Here is a 22,310-nt window from a genome sequence, read left to right on the forward strand (position 1 = left end):
GGCAATGTTCTGTGTTAACTGTCTGTCGTAACCGTTGCTTGTGGTGTCTCTTTTCTCCTTGTTGTCCCTCTCGTTCTGTGTGCTTGCTAGCCGTAGCTACAATGGGTCGATTTCCTTTAATCATTTTTCCTCATCTTCATCTTGTTTTATCTACTGTTCCTCTGCTTGTTTTGCTGCACTAGCATTACACACAGCCTGTGGCTCGTACAGTTTGTCTTGAATTGATGTTTTTATCCCCAGAGAATGAGAGCAGCTTTCTGAAGAAGCATAAAGTTCCCCCAAAATGAAGAACACGAAACAGCAGAACTCAGAGCTCTTATAGTTTTTAATATAAAAATATAAAAAATAAAAATAAAGAAATTACAACCTGGCAGTACTAGATGTTACAGATCTTACAGGTTCCCAAGGCCACAGACAAAAAGGAAGTGACAGAATGCCTCAACAAATGAGCTTAAATACCTTTGGACTAAACCATCTTTAAGATGAATAGGTTGAAATAAACACAATCAAACCAAGAAACTACAAATGTAAATAAAGAAGTTTTTAAATGAAACCCTTTTAAATACATGAACTTCACAATATTTCAGTCCTAAATTAATATCACTAGGCTTAACAAAAGAAAATACAAAAGAAAGCAACCCCCCATTCTCTCCCTCTGAATTCTAGATGCTGAGGTCTAGATTGGAGGCACCCAGTGATGTGTGGCATTCAAGTGCATGCTTCTTGAGCACCAGCTCCTGACAGGAAAACCTCCAAAAGAGAGAATGGTTAACTCCAAACCAAACAAACACCAATGAAACCAATATTAGATGGAAAACACAATATATTAACTTAAATAAATGTATTAAACAGGATTCATATTTAGTTAACACAAAGAAATATTCTAAATAAAAGTAAATATCCAAATAAGTAAACAAAGATCTGACCTGACAGGTGAGGGAGTGAGTGCAGCTCCCTCACAGAAAGTAAAAGGGTATAAACAAAATGTAATATAAAATAAAACTATTTTATCTATAACTGTGGTTACTGTTACCATTGTTGTTTCCAAGGGCATGATTGTATGCACTGTACAGATATAATAAAAGGAATCTTCATCTTGATCTAACGAGAAAGAAACAACATCCATTCAAATGCACATAAACTGCTCTGCATCAGTCTAAAAATATTCAAATACAATATCTAAAAAAGCAATGTCAGCATTAACATGTAGACAATGTTTAGTTGATGTCTCATACAGTATATTTAGAAACACATATATAAAATATAAAAGCGACTTACTAAAACCAAGTACCAATCAATAAAAACAATAGAGAAAAAAAATCTAAATGATTATACACAGCCATTACAGTATAATAGGTGAAGTGGATAAGACTGATTATTTTGGCAGCAAGTGAACATTTTGTCCTCAACATTAATGTGTTAAAAGCAGGAAAAATGATAAATTTTAATGACTGGGTCAGAGCATCTCCAAAACTACAGTTGTTGTGGGGTGTCCCTGGTCTGCATTGGTCAGTATCTATCCAAAGTGGTCCAAGAAAAGAAACGTGGTGAACCTGTGATGAGGTAATGGACGGCCAATGGACACTGACGCATGCAGGGAGGGAAAAGTGGCCCTTGTGGGCCGATCCAACAGACCAAAGAGACAACTGTCCCTATCCATTGCTTAAACCTCCTACAACAGACATGTGTGCTTCAATACTGGACCACGGAGGAATAGGTTGAGGTGGCCTGGTCTGATTAATCATGTTTCCTTTACATCACATTAATAGCTACGTGACATTAACAGGCATTGCTTTACTGGGAAACACATAGCACTAGGATTCACAATGGGAAGAAGACAGGCTGACAGAGGCTGTGCGATGATTTTGACAATGTTGGGTAGTGTTCTGTGAAACAAATACCCTGATACTGTTCTGTTTCTTCTTTTTACAGTAACTGCAGCTCTCTCGAAAGACATGGATCCACCTCACGAAGATCAGAGATCAGAGCCAAACAAGTTCTTGAACCTTTTCTTCGCACTGTGTCGATCACTTCTCTGGCTTTATCTGCCCTAGACATGGTTGCAGGAAACTCAATTTCATTATCATTAATCAACCCACGTGACAGGAGTTTATCCCGCAGTTGAGCTAGAACAGATTCAGACACTCTTTCAACAAACGTAGGACGAACAGACTTCAGCTTTGTTTCTACTGAATCAGCACCTGGAAGACAAAAAAAAGAAATTATAATAACCATGTTGTTGCTTAAAAACGAATTTAGCCCCTTCCACCTTATGCACGCCTAATTATATTTTTAATACTTTTTCTTTTTACTCTTTTCTTTCATTAGCCGTTAGAAGCCTTATACATTACTTATGGATGCCATGACAGCTCCGCAAGATTGAAGCCGAAGCATGTTGAGCTCCCCCTGGTTGCAGGCTGCAGTATAGGTCCCACCCTATCCATGATAGTGGATGGGACTTGGGCCAAACAAAAACTCTAAACAATACCTAATACATTTTTTCTGAAGATGGTTTCTGACAAAAGTCAGCAATCATTTGTTAGCATTTACAAAGTCTGAATCCACAAAGGCGCTTCCTTTAAAAAGAAAAGTGCAGTGTATAATCCTACATTTCTTTGTAAGTGGCAGAGGTAGAGCAGAGCTCAGTATTAACCGAATGCAAATGTGAGTAAGTCTGAGAGAAATATGGGCGGGTCATTGATAAGCTCCACTCTCGGACAGTACTGCGCAAACTCTGGCTCCAAACTCAGCAGGCACTGCCCATATTCTTGGAATTCTACGCTTAGTTTGACCAATGGGAGGTAGTCGAGACACATCGTCCATTTTCTTCTACAGTCTATGGCCTGTACCTTAATACTAACCATCAGAACTTACCTTGTGCATCATCGCTGCATGTATTTTGATAGTCTCCTGAAATAAAATACAGGCCACAGGCTTGATTAGTATATAAAGATATGGATGGATGTGGCGTTTTCTGGCAGTGAACACCTAAATTTAAAATAACACCGACCTTTCCGTATGGTACAGGTCCACACAGTGTCCTCAAGACTGTTTCTGTTTTCTTTTTCAAGTTTTAGGATGAAGTCGCTGTCTGCATTCCTGATGAACACCTCAAAGTAGTTTGTGCGTTCATATCTTAGCTTTATTTTCTGTGAAGGAAATATTGTGTTATTAGGCAAGCTTTAGATGTTTCTTTTTCTTCCTGCTAAACAACAACAAAAAATAATACGAAATTTTGTCCCACCACTGAAACACCCCAACCCTAACTCTAACCTTAATTGAAGCTAGAGTTGTGATGTTCGTAAACGAACCAAATCTGTTGAACGGCTCTTTAAAATGAACGATGGGAACCCAGTCGCAGCTGCGAGCAATACTTTCTTTATCATTTTATTGGTATGTTTCAGACAACGCAGCAGCATCTAGATGCACAGGTGTAATATATGCCAGAATACTATAGCGGTATAATGGAGAGCATACCTGCCTCCCAAGCAATTCACCAGGGGCCTCATGTACGAAGGGTGCATGCGCACAAAAACGTTCTGTACATACTTGTTCATGGAAAAGTTCAGATGTATCAAGAGTGAAATGACCGTGAACTTGTCCGTGCCTCACGCCAACCTCATGGCTGGCGTACGCTGACTTCTACAGATGTTGGTCATTTGGCGACACTTAGAGGTGATGCTGGGAAATTGTCAAAAATGTGAAAACCCTGAGCAGAGCCATGCAACAGATGCTCATCCTAGCCGTGTGGGACAGAATTATCCGCATGTCAGCCAGATATATGAACAGGTCAAAATTAAAGTGCAATTCGCCTTTGGCTAAGCCCCGCCCCCCTCAGTTACTGTTGCTACGTCCGACATTCTCTTCTGGGCTTTGGTTTTCTGGTTATCTATAAGGCTCTGGTATCAACATGGCTTATGCTGTGACAGCTCTTCCTGCTGAACTTTTGTCAAACTTTTATAAAGCAGCAAATAAAGTGTCCGATAGAAGTAGGCAAAAGGGGCTGCAATATGCGTTCGAAGGCTATATTCAGGACATACAAGTGAAACGCAACGAACAACAAGGCATCCAAACAGAGGGGAAAGCATACCGGTCACAGTCAAAAAATGAACCACCGCATATCCTATTAATCGAGACGGAGGCTGGGACTGACAATATCAAGGAGCAACACTGTTCATGCAAAGCTGGGTACGTCTCAATTCACTTCTATAATCGTTATTACGAAGCAAACGGACTAACGTTACGCACGTATAACGTTGTATTTCTTCAGCGTGTGCTAGCGTATCAACAACTATGCAACTTAAGCTGTAACGGTGATGTTTTGGTTAGCTCCACAGGGTTTTGCGCGCACATCATTAGGCTTATCCATACCCTGGATATATACCGACTGTATAGCCTGCCGAGACCGAAAATATGAGACGCCTGCGTTAAAGTCAATGGAGCGCTGTGGAAAAAGTGTCGGACCCCTGTGGGAGCTCTCTTGGCTGTGATTGGTCAATCTACATTCTAGGGTGTGGCTTAGCCAAAGGTGAATTTGCAGCAAAAGCCGGTTTTCCGAACAGATCAGATGTACAGATCAGATGTGATGTGCAAATGTAATTAAACAACATTGTGGCGCGTGGAGGACAGCGTGTCAAAGAGGACATTTTTTCCCGTCTTACTCATTCATTTTCATTTTCTGATCAAGAAGAGAGGGGAATCTCAGGTGCAGGGTAAATTTAAATAGAATTTGCATATTTAAAAGTGGGTGTGGATAGGGTTCAACATGTGCGCTTAATTCCACATTGATTGGGATGTACAAAGAAAATGTGCTTCTGAATCTGAGCGTGTGCCACGTTTTAGAAGGAAATACACGCAAGTCTTTGTACATGAGAAAAAGACTTGCGAAATTCCTACATATTTAACATATATTCTTCCGTCTCCATTTCTTGCACATTTGTTTACATGCTAGTCTAGTACTTAAACTATTTGTATTTTATTTTATTTTAACCTTTTAACACAACAAATATAAAAAATGAGCCAGTCTTTTGAACGGCTCTTTAAAAGGAACGGATCCACAAGATCTGGCTAACTCTTAAGAGCTATAAATCCGATCTCTAATTGACTCGTCTGCAGTTCGTTCATGTATGCATTCTCAGTCAGGCCAATTGGTGTGAGTAGTCTGACAGTTAATGAAATAGAGAACATATGAGTGCATCTTAAGAAATTATTTATAATTCACTGAACATGCCCAAGAGTTTAGTTAAACCCATCTTTAAGAAATGCATGGAACATGGCACATGGGTAAATCTGCCTAGAGCAGGACATCCTCACAAACTGAATTAGGGAGGCCACCAAGGCATCAATGATTACTCTGGAGGAAATAAAAGATTCAGCAGCTGAGATGGGAGAGCCTGCTGCATGAATTCTTCACCAGTCAAAGCGGAGAGTGGCCACTGTTGAATAAAACTCTTACTAAATCTTGTGGGATACTTGATGGTGAACAGGAAGAAAGTTCTTTGGTCTGATGAGACCAAATCTGGAGCTTTTTGGTCATCAGATCCACTCTGATGACCAAAAAGCTCCGCTACATTTGGCTGACACTAAACATTAAACATCACCACAACATCCCCTCTGTGAAGCATGGTGGTGACTGCATCATTCTGTTGGGATGCTTCTTAGCAGCAAGCCCTGGGTGTCTTGCAAATGTAGAGGGTAAAATGAATATAATATAATATTGGTAAATCCCTGGAGAACAATATGATTCTGTCTGTAATAGAACTACGACGTGGAAGGTTTATTTTCCAGCAGAGCAGTATAAAGAATAAAGCGAAAGCTATGTGGACTTGGTTGAATAACAACAAGGTGAATGTTTGAACGACTTCAGCTGAAAAGGGCACTAATACTGAGATAGATATTTCAAACTATTAAAATCTTACATCAGGCTGAACAGCAGCATCTGGATCTGTTGTCAGGATGAAATGATTCCACATTTGCAGAGATTTGTCTGGGTTTGGTTTTGGGATTATTATTGATCCATACGATTCCTCCTTTTTCTCCACTCTCTGTGTAATAAAATATACAATTAACAGACAGTACAATCAAACTGGCTTTGGGGTTCCTTAAAAAGAATAAAGATCTTGGTGCATATTTGTGGTGCAGCTTTCAACGATTAATGGGGAAAATAAACCTGTTGTAAATCACGATCAGGTGGAACCAGGTACACACGCAATGTGAGGAACTCCTGTGTTGTCTTGAATATCATCGCATCACAGTAAATCTTTACTGGTAAACCCAGCTTCATCCGGATTATGACCCCTGTTGGAGAGAAAGTTGGATGGCGCAACTTGACGTGGGATGCTGTCACTTCAGACACTTGCTGCACAGAATCTCCACAGGTATCCACATGTAGAACTGCAAACTTGTCTGTACTTGTAGAATCACAATCTGATTTAACAAAAAACAAAACCGACAGTATTTAGTGAGGATATAAGGATTGCATTTATTCATTTAATCATACACACAAACTTTTCATAATACCTACTGTGTGTCTACTCACCTATCCAGTGTGGCAGGTGCACCATCTCCAACTTTCCAGCTTTGACTGAAATGTTCAGTAGGGGTCCAGCTGGCATGTAATCCATGCATGCAGGCCTCTCTCTATGTTCATCCCAAGAGCAGAACTGGTACTTGATGCTGACCCTTTCCTTGCAAACCCAGCGCAGGGAAGACACACTGCATTCATAGCAACCTCCACGAGATGTAAGGCTATGGAAGGAATGGGGCACAGTGGACAGAAACGTTGACTCAATGAGGAACAACTGGGATGCTGAACTCCCTCAGTTTATTTAGATATTTGTTGAAATATATCAGACAGTAACATCTGCTCTTCTTCTGTGATAACATAAGCCATTGTAAAATCCCTCGATGGCCATTGTTCCTCTGTGCTCTGACATATAGTATTAACACGGCAGCTTCACCTGTAGGTTTGGACGTCATCCTTAGTTTCGACCTCTGGATCAATTTTAATCCAGTGACTGGATCCCTGTTTCAAAAATCAATGTTTTTTAAAGTTGTAATTGTTGGTTGTTTTGGAAAGAACTGAAACGAACAATGTAAATACAACCAATTAAACAAGCACTTACCACGACGTTGCCACAAGCTCCCGGCTTTCCTGAAGATGCATTGAAGGACATTAAAACATTTTTAATTTGGGAAAAAGTAGGTTTCTAATAGGTACAGTCAATAGTGAACTGCTCTGACAGGTTCAGTAGCAAAACATGTTTTGGCGACCAAAAAAAAAGTCAAAGAAACTAAACTACCCAAAGGGACAGTTCGTCCAAGTAATAGTGTATTGAAAAAAGGCTGAAAACAAGGGCAGGGAGTCAGGATGAGTTGCAAAACGTCTTACAGAAACTTTACAAGTGACACTTTTCAGTCTTTTTGTGGATATAATGGTTCGAAAAATGGTCACAGGTTGGCATCCCCAACATGTTCATGTCCAGGGATGAAGTGCCTTGAGCAAGTCCCTAACACACAAACTGCTACCCGGGCCCACAGGTGGCAGGACACTGCTCTGAATGTACACACTTCCCAAGAACTTCCCCATTCATTCATTCATTCATTCATCTTCTGTAACCACTTGTTCTTGTGAAAGGTCGCCGGGGGTGAGGCAGGATACACCCTGGACAGGTCTCCAGTCTATCACAGGGCTAACACAGAGAGACAGACAACCATTCACACTCACATGCACACCTATGGACAATTTTGAATCACCAATGAACCTAATGAGCATGTCTTTGGATGGTGGGAGGAAGCCGGAGTACCTGGAGAGAACCCATGCAGACACAGGGAGAACATGCAAACTCCACACAGAAAGGTGTAGTGCTAACCACTATTTATTTTATCTTTCTTTTTATTTGTTCGTTATTTTTAGCAGACACCAAAAACTAAAACCCACCTCCTGTTATAAAAGTAAAAAATAGAATAAAACATAAAACATGGGAGGGTCATACCATTCATTCATTTTGTTCATACAGAGGAAAAGAAAAGGAACAATTTCTTGTAAACTGAGGTAGTCAGGTAGCAACTGGGAACTCTGGTAACTTCATTATAAGAAACTAACTCAACTACCTTGTCGCACACACGTTTTTTTTCCTCACACCAGTGACAGATATATCAGGGTAATGCTGTCTTATGTGCGTTAGCATGTTTGATGTGTTTCCAGCGACGTACCGCACCACCGCGAAACATCACTGGCAAACATTCTTTGTCCGGTCCACCACTAACTGAAGCCGGCAGCTCTTCCAACTCCACACTTCTCTTAGTACATCCATGCTCCACCATCAGTGTTGGGCACGTTAGTAAGTAGTTATATTTATTAGTTACTTCTCCCAAAAAAGTAACGGAGTTAGGAACTGAATTACTATAAAAAGTAACCACTATATAAAAGTAACTAGTTACCAGGGAAAGTAACTATTGCATTACTATTGTATTATTGTGCTATTGCGCCAGTTTCATTGTACTTTCTGTTAAAAAATATGTTTCAATACTTCTAAGAATTCGATTTTTTTTTCTGAGCGTAATGTACACTTCATGTGTACGTTCTTGCCTTTTACCTCAATGAGGTTAAAGTAGTGCCTATACTTCCACCTTGAAAATGGCAACTTTACCTCTGAATGCTCCGAACTCTCCATTGCTGCAGTCTATCTCTGATCGTTGTGTGATACTGCTATGCATGCGTTTGTGTGTAAACAACACCCGCCCAACTGAACACTGCCCTGCCGCGGATTGGCTTACCATGAAATCTTACCCTACCTTAGCCAATCATCAGCACTTATGCAGCTACTGCCCCCCACCACCACCCCACCGCACCCAGTGGGGGAAAAAAAAAAACACCTTTGCAGCAAGTAACGCACCACATTTAACTGTCGGTAACAGTATCGGCGTTGTAACGGAGGAAATAGTAATTAGTTAGATTACTCGTTACTGAAAAAAATAATGTCGTTTATTTTAACACCGTTATTCCCATCACTGTACACCATTGACTGCTCCCATTGACTGTATATACTACTACTACTACTACTGTATATACGTGCTCCACGCGTTACTTTTCTTCTTCGTCCGTTTTTCTTCTTCAGTATTCTATTGACTTTATTGACATTACTGCCACCTGGATTAAAGTGAGGACTCGACTTTTTCTTTTTTTAATAGGCTACTCACTCAGACTATTCGCCTTATGACTGCGTGCACCGAACCGTAACGCCGGTACCGTGTCATCGCTTTACACCCCTAAGATATATACACCCCTATATATATATACACACAATAAATCTTTGTTTGGGATAAAAGAAAAATATATAATAATAAATTACTTTCTTACCCTTAGTAGTAGTTCTTCTCTGGATGCTAAAAGCTACAGGTCCTTTGATGGTAAATCCAAGGTAAAAGGACACTTGACCTGATTTCCAGAGTCTGCCAGTTCGGTTGGCCTCGACCTCAATCTCTGTGCCTCTGAACATTGCATACAGACGGTAATTTCGCACCACTCCTTCAACTTTGAGAAGGCTGTCCTGGACTGTGAGATCTTTGAAAATACTCTCATTCCTCCAGTTAGTGTTCGCATCCTGTAGAACGTCTTTAAGCCACAGGATTTCAAGTACCCGTCTATGGACAAATCTGTTCAGGCCTTTCCCTGTTCCAATAAAAAACAGAGGCCGAAGGTACCTTGACTGAAAGAGAGTCTTGTATTCATGTTCGTAGGATCGCTTAACATTTTTAATCAATCCACAAAGGTCAGAGACACATTTGTCTTCATCATCTGTAGGCCAACACACAAGCAGGGCTAACATGTGAAACTCAGGTTGCGTCTCGGAGGCCAGATGGGATTTCTCTTTAAAAGCACTTTGATAGTCAGAACTGGATGGACTTTCTTTCATATTTATCAGCATGATGTTAGCAAGGATGTAGTTGGCTAAATCCTGTTTAGAGGAATTTTTACTTTGACAGATTTCTTTCCACCATGCGGCAATGTTTTTAACATCTGATACAGTGCACCTTCTGTCAAGACATGATAGCACTCCAGCTGAGGTGGCAGCCAGTTTTTGTTTAAGTTTGTGGAGGGTTTGCGAGAGTTGGTCTTTTTGTTTGGGTGTTGAGTCTCCAACGTACTGTTTGTAGCATTCTGCTGTCTCTCCAGAAATATAAGATTCATCATATTTTTTCATGACAGACTCTGAATAAGTCAAAAACGTATCAAAGAATTCAACTTTTTTCTCAACCTTGTCTCTGAGGTTGTTTATTAGACCATTAAACTTGAACAGTTTGTTGTCACCAAGTGATTCCAGGACAGAGCCCATGACCACATTCTTTGTGAGAATTTGCTTCCAAACTTCATCATGACTGACAAGGCGACTGTACAGAAGGTTGCAAACCTGCAAATAACCAAAGTGCCCCCTGCTGTTAAAAGCTCGCATTTCTTTTGTCTTCCCATCTTCGTTCATGCCTTTCCCATGCTCATTTTCAGCAAGTTGTTCCTCATCTTCAAATGCTTCAAAAGCCTTTTTGGCCAGCTGCAAAATTTCTCTTGGTTTGGCAGAAGCATCTTTGTTCTTCAGATGGTGCTTATGGACTTGGCCCAGCGTGTCAGCAATGAATGATTTTTTGGGATCTCTTTGCTTTGCCGTAATTGCCCACTTTTCAGCCTTGTTGTAGTCTTTTAGCTCTCTATAATAAAAACGAGCAAGTGCCTGAGGAAACACAGAGTTCTGGACAAATTTATTTGAAGCAACTTTTAGGAGGGATGCACTCTGTTTTTTGTCTTCCCTCTCCTCAATATCTAGAATCAATCTGGAAAACCTTTCTTTAGTCTCTTCTGTTCTCGGTCTTCCTAGATGCTTTTCTTTTCCATTTTCCATTTTTTCCACTTCTTTCATTTCTCTTTTGGTTAACATGTCTTTGATGAAGCCAAATATACATGGAGGGACTTCATCTTTGCAAAAACAGGTCAAGAACTGTATTGCTGTGTCACTTCTTGTCACTCCTGCATCTGCCAACAGTTCTATACAATGCTGTGCTATCAAAGGGTGAGCCATGCGGACCTTTTTTTCAGATCTTACATCTTGTTGGAAGGTGACGATGAGATGACTGAAAGGCTTCATTAGGTCCTCCAGTGAAAGGTATCCATGGATGTCGTCATCGTGTTTGAGGAAGTCTAGGCACTCAGACTCCAGGAGATAGGAACCTGGAACATAGGCGTTCAGCAGGGATAGGAAGGCAGCAAGCTGAGACTTCAGAGGGTTATGTCTTCTCTTGATTATTTTAAATATCTCACATGCCTCCAGGATGTAATCACGAGAGAAATTACTGTGCAGTATGTTGAAACCATGAAACTCTTTGCATCTGTCACCGTATCTTCTGCTAAGCTCTTCCCTTTTCTCATTGAAGTGTTGCTTCTCTGTGTCTGAGAGGGTTGTTTTGAGGATGACATATTTTCTTTCATTCCTCTTGAATTTTTTCATTTCAGAAGATTGCTCTTTTTTGAGGATGACATATTCACTTGTTCGCACGCAGCTGAGAAAGACAACCACAGGCATATCAATTTCTATCTCCTGTTCAACAATCTCTTCCATAATGCCATCCTGAAGTCTGTCCACAATTAAATCATCATTCAGTAACAGCAGCACAGTCTTCTGGTGGCCCTGACTGCACTCTGTGAAAAGGTGGACCACCTGCTTTGCAACCTTTTGGATATCTAAGGTTGAGCCCGTCAAGACGGCACACCTGAAGGTTTTCCTCAAGTCCCACAACACCTGCATAGCCAGCGTAGTGCCCCCACATCCTTGTTGGTGGAGCAATTTAATTGTTGATGTTCCAGGGCCTTCTCTCCGTTTGTGAATTTGTTGTACAAGTGTTTTATATCCATCTCGTTTAATAAAAGGAGTTCCAGTGCCATCTGACTCTGCCTGATCGCTAATGTGGAAGTTCAACCAGTTGGGTGGAGCTCCTCTGTAAAAGTTTTCCTCCGTCCGTTCAACATTTTCTTGACTGATGAATTCTCCTTCGAACTGATCTTCATAGACAACATCCAGAAGTGAAAGGGAATGTTTGACTTCATCCATATAATATTTTCCAGCAGTGGCATAACACAGAGTCGGTCTTCTGGCCATTTCAGACTTTTAGAGTTGAGAACTCCTAGATGTAAAAAAATAAAAATAAAAGGTTATGTTAGACTGTATAAATGAGTTGCCAGTAGGAATAACACTTTACAAACATGGCTATAATCTGTTCAGTTCACTCTCTGCATGCAGCGTCTAATTTGGTTCTCAAGGGCAACTCAAAGTAATTTATGCAAATATGTAAAACACAAGCAAATTAACCATTCTAATCTCAAACTTGCACACATGGCAGGATACAATTTAGATTATCTTGCCAGATCAAGAATCATTGAACTCAAATGATTCAGATTCAGATTCAGAAAACTTTATTTGTCCACCGGGGGGCAATTTAAGGCACAAGTGAGCAGCATAACGTGCAAGTACAGGCATTTAAGGAGAAAAAAACAAAAACAAAAATAGAACAAATACAAAGTATATACAAGTTACCATGCCATGAATGTTTTAACTATCCAAAATGTCCATGGAGAATGTAAACAGACTGTATGAGTAAAGTGACTAAAGTGCAAATGTAAACGATGAACAGTAAACAGTAGTTACAGGAATTAAATATTTAGTTATAGCTGAGATAGAATGGGTAATGTAATAAAAAATAAAGAATGGAGGAATGTTCCTGGGCACAAACAAGAGTGTCTGGTATGTCAGTATAGAGGCAAGGGGTGTGTGAATGTGCTATGGTTGTGTGTGTGCTGGAGAAGAGTCAGAGAGAGAGAGAGTAAGTGTGTGTATGTGGAGAGGAGTTGAGGAGAAGTATAGCTTTGGAGAAGGTGGCCTAAAGGTGGCCTTTCTCCTCTGAGTTCTGCAGGCAGGGCAGCGGAGCCGTCGTCCAGAGGGGGGCCACTGAAATGCTGAGTGGAGGACGTATGAGGGGTGTTTGGTGATTTTTTCTGCTAGGATGAGCATCTGTTGGTTGTGAATGTGTGCGAGAGTTCTCACAGGCAGGCCAATGATCTTAGAGCAGACCGAAACTGTGCTCTGCAATCGGTTTCTGTTGTGGAGGCTGATGGAGCGGAGCCAGCAGGTTATTGAGAAGGTGATGATGCTCTCAATAAAACTGTAATAAAAAGTCTGTAGAATGTCTTTGCTGACTCCAAAGGAGCTGAGTTTCCTCAGGAGGTATAGTTGTTGCTGGCAAATTCTGAGTCTCTTCTGTGTTGGAGGAAAATTTCAGCAGATTATCAAAAGTGGTGCCCAGATATCTGAAGTTCTTGACCAGCTCCACTGGCTTCCCATGGATCACGGTAGTGGCTGCTATAGTCAGGTCCCTCTGCTTCTTGGAGAAGGTCACCACAATCTCCTTGGTTGTACTGACGTTCAATTCCAGGTGTGAGCTGTCGCACCACTCTATGAACTCCTGAATACGTGGGGCCTCGTGTATGAAGACTTGCGTGGATTTCCTTCTAAAACGTGGCGCACGCTCAGATTTAGAAGCATTTTTCCTTTGTACATTCCAATCGAGCGTACATGACCCCTCCCTGTCCACGCCCCTTCTGAATATGCAAATTATATTTAAATTGACCCTGCACCTGAGATTCCCCTCTCTGCGTGATCAGGAAATGAAAACATAAGAATGAATAAGACGGGGAAAAAAGAACTTCACACTGGAGTGGAGATGCCCAAAAATGTCATCTTTGGCATGCTGCCACAATGTTGGTTACTTGCATTTGCGCATCACGTATGATCTGTGCATTGATCGAAAGAAAATGTTTCCTGTTGACATTTACAAATTCATGCGATGGCACTTTTATAGCAATATGTGTGCAGTCGATGGTTCCGATTACATTCAGAAAACCGTCTCTCGCTGCAAATTGCGCTTTAATGTTGACCTGTTCAGATGCATTGTATGGGAATCTGATATACCTGGCTGACATGCGGATAATTCTGTCCCACACTGCTCAGGGTCGACCAGCACAGTCCCGATCGGTCGGAGTAATAGTTTTTACATTTATGACGGCATCACCTCTAAGTGTCGCCAAAGGATCGACATTTGTAGAACCCAGCGTACGCCAGCTATGTCGTTGGCGTAGGGACGTACAAAGTTCCCGGACATTTCACTCTTGATACATCTGAACTTTTCCGTGACCGAGTACGTACGTAACGTTTTTGTACGCACACAGCCTTTGTACATGAGGTCCCTGGTCAGATCTCAAGCTGAAAACTATGTGAATGAAACTGAGCTGGTTCGCCCACTCCCAAACAAAAACCAAAAATAGAGGCCGCAGCGGACGAAGAACTCATTTCCCAATTCTCCAAAGTTAGAAAAACAAAACACAGTGTGGATGAGAATTTTAAATCGTAATTTTAACATCTGTCAACAGTAGTATGCCAGGTAACACGCCATAGATGTCAGAGAACATCGTCAGTAGTGATGTAGTCATGGAAATCTTGAGTCCTAAGTATTGAATATCTTTTATGTTAGGTGTGTCCTAATGCATCTATCTCTGACTTTTTCTCTGGTAGAAAGAAACAAGAGAGCGCATCATCTAACTTCATTCAGAAATGTTATTGATAAAGGATCAAACGTGTGCTTGGCACAAACGCTACTCATGTGTGAAATACTAAGTCTTGTATTAAGTCAAGAAAAATACTGAATTTACACAAGCTATATGTTGTAAACTAAAATTTAAATCGTAATAATTTACTGCATTTCGGTAGAATTACTACACATCATGTACTTATCTCAGTGCTGTTCAGAATAAAATTTACCTTTAGCAGTGCGATTTGTTAGAAACTGTATTCCTACCTTTCTGGAGACATCTCCTGAATTATGTGCCTTAAGTTATTGGATGGGTCTCGATTTAGTGAAACACCAAACCTAAGTTAGTTTCGACAGGTACACAGGTATAGGGAGTGTCCAGTGTTGTGCAAATTCACTTTAATCATTAAACTAGTTCAAAGTTCAGTTCGCACAGTGAACACAAAATGAAGAATTTGCGTCTACGCTCACAGTTGGAAAAATAATGCGTCATGTGATCGTCATTGCAATCACAGAGGGAGTGATTTAATGAAGTAAACAGAAACAGGCTCAACAAAGTCATGAGTCAGGTTGCGATATGCCAGGTGATGACACATCATGCCCAGGATGAGTTAATACCTGTTTTGTATTTATCACATTTGCAAAACAAATTCCATTCCATTCCTTTTCGTTTTTTATTCAAAGGGAGGCCAATGAGACCAATCTGTCTTTTATAAGGACAACCAGGCTGAAGCATTTAAATGTTAGCACACATAACAGGGCATGGGCATGATTGTATGCACTACGCAGAGACAATAAAAAGGAATCTTCATCTTAATCTAACATAACAGACATCTATTCAAAGGCACATAAACTGCTCTGCCCAAGTACAGTATTTTAAAAAAGCAATCTCAGCATTAACATGTAGACAATGTTTAGTTGATGTCTCATACAGCATATTTAGCTAAATATATATATAAAACCAAAACCAAAATACACATAAACCATGCACCGAACAATAAGTATAAAAAAAACAAAAAACTTTATTTGTCCCGCAATGGGGAAACTGCAGAAATAAAAATAATAGAGAAAAAAAATCAAGATAATAATACGCAAACATAACATTATGACACGGGAAGTGGATAAGACTGATTATTTTGGCAGCAAATGAACATTTTGTCCTCAAAGTTGATGTGTTAGGAGCAGGAAAAAATGGACAAGTGGAAGAATTTGAGCATCTTTGACAAGGGACAAATTTTGATGACTAGGTCAGAGCATCTCCAAAACTGCAGCTCTTGATAGGTGTCCCTAGTCTGCAGTGGTCAGTATCTATCCAAAGTGGTTCAAGGAAGGAAACGTGGTGAACCTGTGATGAGGTAACGGACGGCCAATGGACACTGATGCATTCAGGGAGGGAAAAGTGGCCCTTGTGGGCCGATCCAACAGACAACACGGACAACTGTCCCTATCCATTGCCTAAACCTCCTACAACAGACATATGTGCTTCAATACTGGTCCATGGAGGAATAGGTTGAGGTGGCCTCGTCTGATTAATCATGTTTTCTTTTATATCACATTACAGTTTTTCTCGATTGCTAAAACACAAAACCTGGTTCCTGAAACACAAAAACCCCAAACCTTTTCGTCATTCCCGGAAGCACACACACATATCCCATAATCAAAAACACAATTCACATGTTTTCACACGTCTCAATATTCAAAACTCTTTCTGCAAAACCTTACACAAAAGTGGCCAACTAAATCATTCATTGCACTATGTGTTCATTCAGCAAACACATGCTCTCAATATAATTAACTCAAGTTATCATAACCATAACCACACAGGTACCTGTATGGACATAGATGGAGCTGCCCAGCCTCATGAATGCATTTACATTGACAAGGCTGGATTCAACCCTAACAAAAACAGACGATGGGAACGTAATATAATTGGCCAAAGGACAATTGTGCACGTCCCGGGACAGCGCGAGGGAAATATCACATTGTGTGCTGCCATAAGTCTTCGAGGGCTACTGCACCATCATGCCAAACAGGGTCCCTATAATGCCCAACACATAATCACATTTCTAAATGCACTTCATGATGCAGTTGTACAGGATAGACCAGAGCAGCCCAGGTTTGTTGTTGTGTGGGATACAGTTTTAGCCCATTGCTTGAACACTATAGACACATGCTTAAACCAAAGTAACATAACTTGAAGTTGTTGTTACTATACCTTACAGTTTTTCTCAGTTGCTAAAACACTAAACCCTATTGTCTGAACCAAATGCTCAGTTGCCTGAACCCACTGATTGAATCAGTCACTCCTTTGGCAAAACCATAAGCACTTTTCACCTGTTTAGACACAACTTGCCAACACATTTTCATTGTGATGCACCTGTATTGCATAATGGTGAGCACAGGTGGCAAAAGTCAAACACAATTAAAACACTGGTGTCACCGGTTGAACACAACAACTCAAAATTGATCACACCTGTGGCTAATGATGTGAGGGAACATATATGAGCCAGTTCAGAGAGCACTGGTTCGTGAGGCACTACAATGGATAGAAATCTCATTTGTATATTTTTGTACTATATTTTTATGTAGGCTTACTGTATAAAAGTGCTAAATGCATAAGATTTCTGTTTGTTTTTGTACTGTACAAGTGCTACGTGTAAATGAAATGAACTAGTTGAAATTCTGTAACACACTTGCCCCGTTCTGCAAGACACTTGCTCGTGCACACTAGACACTATTTCGTACACTTAGTTCAAAAAGACACTTAGTTCAAAAATGAGATCTCAGGGTACCATTGGGAAAACACATCTATTCAAAATACAACACACATTGGTTAATTGAAAGCACTTAGACACACACTTGAAAATACTTACTTAGAAAACTGAACACCAATCAGCCAGCTACAAACAGACCTCAGTTACAGTTTTTTCAATTGCTTAAACACAATTTTGCAAACTAGGCTGGTTTTATCAAAATATTAACACAATTCACCAAACCACACAACCAAACTGCAAAATACCTCATATATCCCACAAAATGAAGCACTGCAACCAAAATCAAACTTTTGCACCAAATGGCACACACTTCATTCGCATTACAGATTTTTGTCAAACCAACTACACACTGTTGGGCATAATGAAAAGCACTCTCATCTTTAGTATGCTTTGCCATAATACTAACATAGTTCAAACTGAAGAGAATTCTTCAGATTGTTCACATGCACAGAAATATTTGCAGATACACACACGTGCTATTGAAATAAAAAGTCAGTGCAACATATGCACAGCAGGTATATTTACATTGGAGTGAACTAAAATATGCTCACAAAACAGTAAGCTGAAAAATACAATTGCAGAAAAAATGTGCAGACAAAAAAAATAAATAAATAAAGAGGAAAGCAAAATAATTAGACAGCATCCTGCCGGACAGCTGGGTCTGGCCACAACGCCTCCTCCACATCACATTCTCACCCTCCCTCTTCCTCTTCCTCTCTCAGCAATGTCTTCCATTGTTGTAGTAAAAGAAAAAAAGATGCTCACCTGTAGTCTTTTATTGCTTACTTCCTGATTGAAGTGTTACAGTTTTTGCCAGTTGCTTGAACACTATAGACACTTGCTTAAACCAAAGTAACATAACTTGAAGTTGTTGTTACTATACCTTAAACAAAGTGTAACCATACCTTAAACAAAAGCGCTGCTTTGCACTTTAGTTGAAATTCTGTAACACACTTGCTGCTGCACACTACACACTATTTCCCACATAAGACAATGAGTTCAAAAATGAAATCTCAGGGTACCATTAGGAAAACACATCTATTCAAAATACAACACACATTGATTTATTGAAAGCACTTAGACACACACCAGAAAATACTTACTTAGAAAACTGAACACCAATCAGCCAGCTACAAAAAGACCTCAGGTAAGCCATTTTGAGAACTTTGCAAGCATGGAGGCAGGGAGAGGTAGAGGAAGAGGAAGAGGAAGACAGAGACAGAGAGGAGGACGTGGTCGAAGAGGCCGTGCAAGGACCATTGTTTCGGATGACATAAGAGCAACTTTGGTGGACCATGTCATAAACCATGGCCTGACTATGAGGGAAGCTGGGCAGAGTGTCCACCCTAATCTAAGCCGTTTCACAGTTTCATCCATAATAAGGACATTCCGACTGGAAAACAGGTATGTCTTCAACTCTCTACTCTACCCAGACTGTATCTAGAGTATTTACAGTACTTTACCATATCACGTTACCATATCACATACTGTATTGCAGGGTGGCTAATGCTCCTTTTCGAACAAAAGTGGTAGTTTTGTGAAACATACCGTGATAATGTGTTGAGATTTTTCTGTACTTTGTATGGTAAATACAGTAAAGTACAGTATATTCAGTACTGTAAAAAAAGAAGCAAACAATAACAATTTGTGGTTGCATTTTTCTACAGAATGGCTAGAAGAACTAATGGAGGTGGACGCCAAGAGACGGCAGGATCCATAAGCCCACTTGTGCAGAATTGTGTTTTTCTGTGGTTACACTAGTGTATTGTTTGTTTTATTTTTGTTTATTTTGCTTTAACTGAATTTACTGTACTGTAAAATACACTACTGTAATGTAATGATTTTGAGTATTTCACTTTTTGGTTGTTGTGAAAACTTTCCTTCTGTGGAACTGAATAAAAACAGTGAAAACAAAAGACTGCAGTGTTTTATATAAAGCAGACTAGTGTGTTGCTGCTGATCTGACAGTGTATTCATATGATGCAAGTGGGTATCATTTTGTCATCAGAGTGACATTTTGACAAAGGATTGTTAGGTTTTGATAGCAGAGTTTCAATTTGACATAGATGTGAATGGTTTATTTCCCAGTGTTGTGTCTTATTTGCTTGTGTGAAGAGTTTTGACACAATGAGCCAGGTTTTGCAAAACGTGTTCAAGCAACGGGCAAAAACTGTAATGTTAGTTTCCATCGGGCTGCTCTGGTCCAGAACTGGTTCACCAACCATGATCAATTTGAAGTTGTGTACTTGCCCGCTTACTCGCCATTTCTAAATCCAATAGGGGATGTTTTTTCCACTTGGAGACGGCACGTGTATGACCGCCAACCACATGCCCGTATGCCTCTTCTGTAGGCAATGGAACAGGCCTGCGGAGACATGGAGGTAAGGTCAATCCAGGGATGGATTTGGAACACAAGGGGATATTTTCCCCGATGCTTAGCTAGAGAAGACATTGCTTGTGATGCTGATGAGTTCCTGTGGCCAGACCCCAAGAGACGGCAGGATCCATAAGCCCACTTGTGCAGAATTGTGTTTTTCTGTGGTTACAGTAGTCTATTGTTTGTTTTATGTTTGTTTATTTTGCTTTAACTGAATTTACTGTACTGTAAAATACACTACTGTAATGTAATGATTTTGAGTATTTCACTTTTTGGTTGTTGTGAAAACTTTCCTTCTGTGGAACTGAATAAAAACAGTGAAAACAAAAGACTGCAGTGTTTTATATAAAGCAGACTAGTGTGTTGCTGCTGATCTGACAGTGTATTCGTATGATGCAAGTGGGTATCATTTTGTCATCAGAGTGACATTTTGACAAAAGATTGTTAGGTTTTGATAGCAGAGTTTCAATTTGACATAGATGTGAATGGTTTATTTCCCAGTGTTGTGTCTTATTTGCTTGTGTGAAGAGTTTTGACACAATGAGCCAAGTTTTGCAAAACGTGTTCAAGCAACGGGCAAAAACTGCAATACTCTGCCAGTCACTGTTGCAGACACAGATGCTCAACAATGCCAAATTATTTTTAGGAGTTAAATAATATTTAGACAATAGATAATATAAGATAATATAAGACTGGGGTGGGAGGACCCCAGCAGGAAAAAACATTGTAGTTGAGATGTTCCATCAAAACAATGCAATTACACTACATGAAGTGTAAATAGGACAAATGTAGCATGTAATGTTGATGACCAGATGAAGCTCAATGACTCCGTGATCAATTGTGTTCAGTCTTTTGATTTTAGACTTTCTGTATTGATCAATTTCAGGATGATGATGAAAATTGTTTTTTGTTTGTTTGTTTTTTTCACGGTACCTATTACTATATATTTGATGTATGCATAGTAAATGCTAAATCCACAGAGTTGTGAAGTCTTTTTTTTCTTCTTCAGTTTAGACATAAAATGTACATTATATGCTATACTGTAATGTGATGATGCCCTGAGCATTGTGTTTTCCATTTTTTGGTGTAGTGTGTAATGACTGATCAGCAGTGTTTCTATTTTGACCATTTAGTGTAACATCTGACAACATGTGAAAAATTGTAAAGATGGTAAAAGTGAGTGGGTCCAATATTATTGGTCCCAAAAAGTGGGTGCGACATGTCCTACCCGCATATAATGGGTCTGACGGCCATGAGTGCACAGCATAAGTAAGTCAGTCCTCTCGTGTAACGTGTAACGTTTTGCTGCGAAATATGGCTGAAGGCACGAGTGGATGTCTGCACATGTTGACAAGCCCCTATGAGTCAATTGACATAGCTAAATAAATAAACTGGTCAAAGTTCTTGCATCCCTACTGTGTATATATATATATATAAATTGATTAGATTATAAACTAAACAGATTAGTTTATATACTGTGTGAGTCTTAATGTGAGTCTTAATTTAAATGTGCATGCGGCTGAGCGCTCTGGTGGTGGCGGCTATAAAGCCAAACGATGGCTGACTTTTGTTTGTTGTTTTTTTTTTTGCATACTGTTCATGCGTGGGAAGTGTTTTGTTAATAAATGTTTGAATTGTGTTGGGTGTGGTGTCTAATTTTGAGCTTGAAGATTCAACCTAATTCCAACCATGAAATCATAATTATGAATAAATTATCATGAATTTATGATTTAAATCAGATTTACTTTTCTACCAAATTTAGACCGTCTGTGTCTTTTCAAAGACCTGAAAATGACGACTTTTATTCTTTCACTTTTCAACCAAATTAAGACCGTACAGGGACATCTCTATAGACGTCTTTTAGAAGACTTGAAAGTGACGACTTTTTACCTTTCACATTTCAACCAAATCTAGACCGTAGAGGGACGTCTTTATGGAGACGTCTCTTCAAAGACATGAAAATGACGACTTTTCAACTGAATCCATACGTTGTTAAGACGTGACTTGGTGACGTCTTTTTTTTTTTTAACGTTTTTTTCAACGTGTTTTGCTGTGCGATTAGGAGAATCACGCCCTTTCTGGTTCGTGCTGCATTTGTTATAATTAAAACTTTACACAAGAAGCGTAACATGAAGACAAAAAATACAAAACCTATAGCTCTGGATTTGCTTACCTTTCACAGCGGTTTCAATAAATCATCATGGTCTCCAATGCGTGCCGCAAATACTTTGTTAAAATACTGTCTCACATCCACCATTCGGATCTTTTACTCAGTCCAAAACTAAAGGAAAACGAAACCAAGACGCACCTTCGTGTTGGAACGCCCAGTTGCGTCTGGGCGTCACCATTATACTACACAACACCGCCACCTTCTGACCACAGTTGGTAACATCAGTTATAGTGGCTGTCGACTTACACTGTGCATCACAGTGAAACCAATAACTTCCCCAAAAAACATTAATATTTAATCAAAATAATAATAAATAATGTTGTTTACTACCGTTTTAAACCACTTAGGGAATACTTTAACA

At 39.9% G+C, this 22,310-nt stretch overlaps 1 protein-coding gene across 4 annotated transcripts; it reads right to left on the bottom strand.

The window, feature by feature from the left end:
• Positions 1–313: 313 nt before the first annotated feature.
• On the bottom strand, positions 314–22,161 carry LOC311487528 (sterile alpha motif domain-containing protein 9-like). Of its 4 annotated transcripts, none has more exons than XM_084543830.1 (11): positions 21,953–22,161; positions 19,661–19,767; positions 9,362–12,171; positions 7,125–7,153; positions 6,960–7,024; positions 6,539–6,747; positions 6,170–6,426; positions 5,919–6,044; positions 3,011–3,149; positions 2,875–2,910; positions 314–2,201 (listed from the first exon to the last, which is right to left on the bottom strand). In XM_084543830.1, the coding sequence occupies exons 3-11, from the start codon at positions 12,144–12,146 to the stop codon at positions 1,927–1,929; spliced, it is 3,921 nt and encodes a 1,306-aa protein (XP_084399956.1). In that variant the 5' UTR covers positions 12,147–12,171; positions 19,661–19,767; positions 21,953–22,161; the 3' UTR covers positions 314–1,926. The 4 variants fall into 4 exon arrangements, with proteins under 4 accessions (XP_084399956.1, XP_084399955.1, XP_084399958.1 ...); XM_084543829.1 differs by having other exon boundaries at positions 19,653–19,767; XM_084543832.1 differs by lacking the exon at positions 19,661–19,767.
• Positions 22,162–22,310: the final 149 nt, after the last annotated feature.

Source organism: Chelon labrosus (genome assembly GCF_963514085.1).
Source record: "Chelon labrosus genome assembly, chromosome: 1".
NCBI classification, from domain to species: Eukaryota; Metazoa; Chordata; class Actinopteri; order Mugiliformes; family Mugilidae; genus Chelon; species Chelon labrosus.